General features: G+C 39.7%; 1 protein-coding gene across 1 annotated transcript in view; it reads right to left on the bottom strand.

Moving 5' to 3' along the window:
- Adamts20 (ADAM metallopeptidase with thrombospondin type 1 motif 20) overlaps window positions 1-8,289 on the bottom strand; it is a 120,255-nt gene that overhangs the window by 101,375 nt on the left and 10,591 nt on the right. Inside the window, exon 3 of the mRNA XM_005354301.2 lies at window positions 3,674-3,836. Coding sequence (XP_005354358.1) covers window positions 3,674-3,836 — 163 coding nt within the window. The remainder of the gene's footprint in view (window positions 1-3,673; window positions 3,837-8,289) is intronic.

Below are 8,289 nucleotides of genomic sequence, written 5' to 3'. Positions count from 1 at the left end.
TCTCTCTCTCTCTCTCTCTCTCTCTCTCTCTCTCTCTCTCTCTCTCTCTCTCTGTCATCTTAGTCAATCCTCTATGTAAACTCATTCAAGTTTCTAGCTTTAATTATCACCAATATTTTGGTTCTCAGTTTACTTTCATTATCCCAGACCCATCCACTGAACTTGTACTCATTTCTTCTGTTCACTTGTTTGATAGCTTTCCCACTGAATGTTTATATTGTACTTCAAACTCAAAAAACACATTTCTTATACCAACTGCTAAATTTCTAGTGCCCACAGATACCCTGACCACAATAAATGAAGAGAGCATTCCTGCTAATTACCATTCCCTCAGTCATTCTGCCCTCAAGAATAATAATAAAATTACTCTTGGAATAATCTACAACATTTCTGATTTTGCTACTCTTCACACACATCAGGATTTCCAGGAAACAAATCTTCCTTCCAATCTGCAGTGCAGCTCTAACCAATTCTTATCTCTGGCGTAACGTTAAGGACTCAATGAAGAATACAAATTTAGAAAATCTCAATTTAAAGCCACGTGACTCTCAGGTGTTCTTGTCCTCCTTGCTCTCAGCAAACGCTATGTGGGTGTATTCCATGGCACAGAGAAGACTGGGCGGCCAGGAGCTTGAGTAAGGCTCACAGGATCCCATCTGCCCACAGAGGAGGAACAGTAACAGAGGTCCAATAGAGCTCCAGAGCTTTGTTTCAATCCAGCGAACGCTCCCAACTTTCTTTCCCCATTGCATTTTATTTGCTTCATTTTGCTGGTGGCATTTGTGGTTTGATGTGCTCTGATTTGTTTGATGACTATTCATACTTGAGGTTTCTTTTAGATAGCCTCCCTACATCAACAGGATTACACCTACACCTTATCTATCCTTGAGATCCTGGTAACCACCACGGCTGGGGATGGCCAAAAACTTTTCATTTAGATAGCCTCAGTGTACACAGTGACCTCTGACCCTGGAAACAATTTAATCTAATTCATCAAGACCAGAGTTGAATTAAAATCATTAAAAAAAGAAGCTAATTTTTTGTTTAACTATGATGAATCATATACTAAACCTCTCACCTCCTTAGGGAGTTTTTCCGAAGATTCAGTTGTTGGAATAGGAAAGGGTTACTGAAACGTTCTGAACAATGATGAGGAAAAAAACATCATGTATAACATTTCACTAATTATATTCACAACTCTTCACTTTTACTAATAAAGTGATAATTAGTAGCTAATATTTTATGTCAGTAGCTGATTGTTTTTGTTAATAGATAAAAATATACACATTAATTGGAACTAAAATTGGAGAAATCTATTCATGAGAACAGATAACTACATTTATGTTTGATAAATATTGTGTATAAACATATTGTAATTAATTTAAAAAACCTAAATTCCAGTTTTCTGGTTGCTTTTCATTTGTAATTCTAACCATATGTCTTTATATGAAAATCTTTTAAACCAAAGAACCTAAGTTTTTGGAGCATTTTCCTTCTAATGATGAATGCTGGGCATGAATGTGAAGACCTGCATATCACCGTGGGACCCATCATGCATTCAGAACACTACTTGGGAGTTTCCATCTTACAAAGCCACACAATCATATAACAAGCTGCTCCTGAATAGACGATCTGATCTGGCAAGAGCTGCCCTCGGGAGTGTCCCATTGTGAAGCTGCACACACATTTGTGTTCTCTTTGAAACCCTAAAAATAAAACTGTTATGCTCACGTTGGAAGCAAAGAAAAAGTTTCTTATGTCAGTAGATTTAAGGTACAGTCTTGGTCACAGTGAGAGCCACTCCAAATGGCAGTCTCCTAACAGCAAAGGTTAAGTAAGAACGAACTCCCAGAGAAAACCTTCAAAGGCCTGCATATCCTCACATCCCATCACGGAAAGCATCACAGCATTTAGGACGAGAGTGTATGGACACCTATGGTGTCAAAGAAATCCTTCCTAATCACACTCTTTGGTCTTGACATTGTTCCTTGATGATAACTACAGGTATGTTATTATGGGAATAATGAGGATTAACACATATATGTAGACCCAAACCTAACTTTACACAAAGAGCAAGCAAAATATTTTCCCAACAGGCTGGGCAGTGGTGGCGCACGCCTTTAATCCCAGCACTCGGGAGGCAGAGGCAGGCGGATCTCTGTGAGTTCGCGGCCAGCTTGGTCTACAAGAGCTAGTTCCAGGATAGGAACCAAAAGCTACGGAGAAACCCTATCTCGAAAAATAAGATAAAAAAAAATTCCCAACAATAGACTTATCGTGCATAGAAATTCATGACTCCTCCATCCTAATAGATTATAAATATTTAGTAGTCAGAGTTTTATAAGAAAAGGAGGATGAAAATCAACTCTAACATATCGCTGGATTTGTAAAAGAATATGGGATTACCTAGTGAAGTAGGAGGTTCTTCTGTCTATGTGTTGCTTTCATTGTCTATGTGCCTAGTTGATAGAGCAGAAGTCAGGTAGGCGGGGAAGAGAGAACAGAATTCTGGGAGGAAGAAAGCAGAGACAGGCATACGCCATGGTTCTCCTGCCCTAGACGTACACTGGTTAGACTCATGCCAGTAAACCACAGTCAAGAAACGATACACATTAATCGAGATGGGTTAAACTAATATGTGAGAGTTAGCCAATAAGAGCCTAGAGATAATGGGCCAGGCAGTAATTTAATTAATACAATTTCTGTATGGTTATTGCGAGTCCAAGCTAGCCGGGTGGCTGGGATGACAAGCAGCCCGCTGGCCCAGGTGTAAGCCAGTCTGGTACTAGACACAGCCCGCTCCTCCAAACTACAACCTAGCATCCGTGTGTACCTCCTGGAGAAACTCTCAGACAAAATGGATGGGGATTGTTTCTCATATGAAAAACCTAAAAATGGCCCAAAATGTTACTGGGAAAATGGATATGGTGTCATGGCACACTCAAACAATTAAACATTTCACAGCATCAGAATGGAAGAACTGCTGTCATATACACCAAAAAAGATGCCTCTGAGAAGCAGGTCAAACCAAATGGTGCTATAGAAGCCCGCAAATGGCATGTTTCCACTAAAGAGTTTCGGAGACACATAACGTAGGACAAGGTTTGCACTGGCATTAAGATTCCACGAGAAAAAAACTGAATCACCATTCTGTGAATAGTATATTGAAATAAAAACTGCCTATGGTTGTTCACTATAAATTTTATAAACTGAATGTATATATTTGGGCTTTTAATTTACTGCAAAAATATATGAAATGGGTAATTTCTAATGGATTCTTACAGTAAAATGTTTTTGAAAATATCATTTAAGAAATGTCATATCTCGTGTGTATGTGTAATTTAAAAGTTGAACTTACACAACTAGAAAGTAGTGTGGTAGCCATGAAAAGCAGGAAGGGTGACGTGGAGAGATGTTAGTCAAGGTACTTCATCTGTATCAACAATAAACTCAGAGGCGCTGCTGTGCCAGGGAGACACCTTTCATGAAAGTGGACTATATCCTTAAAATTCGTAAGAGTAGATTTGTTTATCACAGAAACCATCCCACAATGCATATACTCTTCACATGTAATAGGTGGTGTATACCATTTTATCAACTAAAAACGTAGATGAGAACCAGTAAAAATTTAAAGTAGCATTACAGTTTAGCTGAAACTTCAGCTAAAGTTTACCTGAAACTTCACAAGGCCCATGGGACTGTGTGGAGGAGCTCCCCTTTAGTTCCTGTCTGTATATCAGGTGGGGCTTGTTGTGGTCATCTTCGTGTTCACTCCCATCTGCCTTCATGACTGGTTCTAGGAAATATTCGCCATCGTGTGCCTTGAATGTTCCCATCTGGAATGGAGAAGGTAACATTAACTTTTCCCAAGAGTGTCTGTGTAGTAAATTCCCATTGTACTACCAGATCGAACAGTACACAGGGCTGGGGCCCTAGCGCAGAGAGATACAGCGCTTGCCCAGTACATGTGTCCCTAAGCTCCATCCCCGCCATGACAGTAAAGTGTAATGAGCTCATAGGGATAAAACAACAGAGCCCGCTTACTAAATGCTATCAACTCGACACAAGTTTCCTCCCTGTGGTTCATGCTTCTTTCCTTCTTCTGAACAAAGTCACAAGACTACTATCCCAATTTACCTTAGACAGTGGGTATTCCAATTATTAAAGACAAGCACTGGCAAAGCTCTCAACACAAAGATCAAGAATTCTCTACAAATGTTACAACTCCTTGGTTGGGTCCATGGAAGGCAATGGGTGGAAAGAAGACTGTTAGCAGTAGATGAAGGTCAGACTGGGGTAAGATGGCTCTGGCAATGGGAACTCGGAACCTGCTATGAGAAATGAAGGGTGAGGGAGAGGTTTTACCAAGAGCAACCTTCTTTTTGAACTCTAGAATTCAACAGCAAACTTGCTATTGACATGTGTACTTGACTTATATTCTCAACCCTAACGTGTATAAAGCCACTCCAGGTGTTTGTCCAGAAATGTTGTTTCTGCAATGATCCATTCTTCAGTAAATGGCCAACATATTTACAGTTTGTTGAAGTAAACAAACAAAAACTTGGAAGAACTCAGAGATAAAACTTTCCTATCTCACATCAAACCCACTGCCACAACTTGATGATGATTCCACCACAAGCCAGAGATGTTGGATACATTTTGGATCTTGAGATGGTTATGATCTTATTGAACAAGGAGCAGGGTGTTATAGTTTGATTGCAAAATGTCCCCCTATGACCTGTATGTTTGAACACTTGGTCTTAAATTGGAAGTTTGTAGAAACCTTTAGGAGAAAGAGAGTTGCTGAAGGAAATGAGTCACTAGGGACAGACTTGGAGGTATTATAGCCTAGACTCAATTCCTGTCCACTCTCTTCTTCCTAGTTGCAAAACAATATGACCAGTTGTCTCCTGCCTCAGTGCCTTCCCTGTTATGGGGGCTGGATCCCCTTAAACTGAAAGACAGAAGGAAGCTTTGCTTCCTTAAGTACATTTTGTGCCAGGTATTTTTTCCAACAATAAAAATTGTAAACAACACAGTAATTTATACAGGTCTCATACCATGTGACAAGACCAAGCCGGTGACTCCTTGTAGCCTGGCTCTTCAATTCATGCCTTAATCTGTCCATTTTGATAAATTCTATAAAATAGTCAAAAGGTATTTCATATACACCTAATATGAGTCAGGCAGTTTTAGAAACTAAAGATTCAAAAAATACAGCCAGTAAAAATATAATAACCCAGATAGTCTTTGGTGGAATAAACCCCTACAACTAGAGCTCAAGGAACTTGACAGAAGAGAGAGCAGAAAGATCATAAGAGCCAGAGGACCAGGATGACTGCTGAGAGATAGTTTTTTAGACATGATAGGGAGGCCACAAATTGCAACATGTGATCCCGTAAACAAGACCTACATAAAGAAAACACCAAGAGAGTTGTCAAGATGAATGGGGGAAATCTTACAATGCCCTACCACTAGATGAAGAGTGACAGCAACCAAGGACTGCTGAGAGAGGCAGAAACAGTTTCCTCTGGGGAGGAGCCTAAACACGTGTACATACATGCAACATTAAATAGACTCAGTAGGAGATACATATATGGTATATAACAATTATTCTTGTCTCATGTATATGTAATAGGAATAAAGAAGAAGAGGTCATGAATTTGAGACAAAGGGGGAGGGGGAGTCATGGAATGAGCCAGAGGAAATAGTGGGGTATTACATCAATACAGTGTTCCCATAGGAAACTCTCAAGAAGTAAAAATGTTAAGTAGCAAAATCTGAAAGAATACAGTAAATCCTCCATCCCCACCCCCGAATGGAGAAGAGACTAATATAATGCAAGCACAGGGAATAGCAGGTGAGGAGGAAAGAGAAATTCCAGGTAGAGACAGACAGACGGAAGCTGGAAGAATGATAAGGTACCCATACTTAATCAGGCTTCAGCATCTCAACAGGGACTTAAAAACTTGAGGAGCTGGGAAAGAGCTCAAAGGCTCAAGGGACAGAGGAGGGAGGCTGATGCTGTGCCAATAAGAGGTAGGAACTGGTGATGGCCCGGAGAGGCCAGCTCACTCCTCATCACTACCCAGAAGACACAAAGATACCTGTACGTACATTCAAAAGCTTACGTGCCCTACAGAGCAAAGTGCATGAATTACTGAGCCATAGATATTGTGACAGGTATAGTTTTGGTGACACTTCATTTCAACTTCTTAACTCTAGCTATCCTAAAATTTATTCAGGAGCAACTTAAAAATCTGTTCTAAATTCCGTTGTAAATGATAATTGCATATTTTGAGCCATCGTTCTAATGCTGTAATCATTGATGCCACCGAAATGATCACAGCAATTGTAAGCACGAAGCCCTCTTTACTGTAATTATGATCAGGCCACTGTGGCTCCGTCAGCCTCTCCACTCTCATCTTTCCATCATCTAAGACACTGCCAGGAACAGCAGGCACTGTGTGGCCATAGGGATGAACTTGTGACTGTCCTCGTAAAGCAGGCCGCCCTGGAATGATTCGCTCACGTCTTTTCTGAACACTCATGAATAATAGCAAGTATGGAGACGTCTCTGACTTATCTTCACATAGTTTTCTTTTATGGAATAAGTCCAATGTTTAGGTTCTCTTAGGTAGTGTGTTAATAGAACAAACAACATTTTTAATGGCTTAAAAATTAGGGGCTACAAATACAGCTCAATAATGGAATACATGCTTGGCATACGTAAGAACAGGAGTTCAATACCCAACATAGGTAAAGTAAAAATACGTAAAACTCAATTAATTTTGCTGACTATTAAACACTGAGATTATGGCATTTCAAGAAAAGACAGTTTAAAAATTTTTTCATTTATTGGACACTTTTTTAATGGCCTCTTGCAATTTTATTAATGAACTCTACCAATAGGAATTTTGAGTCGACCCATAAATCACTTCGCTTTCATTATACATCCAGACTGCAGCATCACCAACCTTGCCAGAAAACTAATTCTGTCCGTACTATAAGAGGCAACAAAGAAATTGTTTTTGAAATCTGAGCACATGGGTCCACGGAAAATCCTTTTCTGCCTTTTAAAAAAAGTCTGCTGAGTAGGAGAAATATGATAGTATCTTGGGGAAAGATGCAAATAGACATGCGCTATCCTCTGCTTAGCTAAAACACACCTATGACACCACTGTGGACACCACACTGTTTCCAAGAAAGTCTTGCTTTTCTCTTTATCAAAACTAAAACGAGGAACTTCTATTTCAATGTTGCAATAATGTTCACAGGGTCTGGCCTGAGCCCCCACAATAGAAAAAAACAGTTCTGTTAAAGTCCCCTCAGCTGTAGCTGGACTAGACTAGCTCATCAGGAACAGCACCCCTGCTGTGGATAGGGTTTCCTCAGAATCTATGTATTTAAAATACCAAGCTCCAAAAGCTATGTGGATAATTTATTTTCGAAACTGATTCCCCTTTATATTTATCAATGAGCAATTGTCACTTCCACTAATTTTTCTTTATCTCATCCCTATGGAAGGGACCTCCTGCTCAAATTATAAAAATTATTAGGGTTGTGAGAAGAGGCTCCCAGGAAAACTATTAATTCAAATTAAAAAAAAAACTTGGAAAGGAATCTGGTGAGGAATTTGAGGACTTGACAAAACAGGTGGTTCATAGAATCACATTTAGCTCATCCATATTTTTAGCACCCTGCCTATCTGCAGATGAATGCTGCGGACTGATTCAGAATGAAGCAAATGATCGCACTTTCTTTCACTGAGTAGCAAACACTTCAAACCCAGATTTCACCTGGGCGGGAGCGTCCTGGTTACTTAGAATAGTGACTAACTATTTGCCAAGTTATTTAGTGATCATAAAACTGGTTTCAGTTTGTTCCACTGAAGGTAATTTTTATGTGCTTAGAGACTTTTATACAACCGTATTCCAAGAATGCGATCTCAGTACTGTGGCATTCATTCACACAGGTTTCGATATACATGGCTAACACTCATACTGTTACTACAACCAATAGTGATTTCATAAAGAGCAAAAAACAAACACCGAAGATAAACCCACTGAATTCTTTTCCCAAAATATGCGCAGTTCACCATGCTAAGTTTGGCCACTGGAGAACAACGCTGGAAAATATGGAGTTGCTGAATAAAAAGTTTTTCAATCTCTAATCACAAAGTCTATAGTGACTTTTTTTTGGTGTTTCGAGACAGGGTTTCTCTGTGGCTTTGGAGCCTGTCCTGGAACTAGCTCTGTAGACCAGGCTGGTCTTGAACTCACAGAGATC

Source organism: Microtus ochrogaster, chromosome 15 (assembly GCF_000317375.1).
Source record: "Microtus ochrogaster isolate Prairie Vole_2 chromosome 15, MicOch1.0, whole genome shotgun sequence".
NCBI lineage: Eukaryota > Metazoa > Chordata > Mammalia > Rodentia > Cricetidae > Microtus > Microtus ochrogaster.
This window is presented reverse-complemented; position numbering and strand designations above follow the sequence as displayed.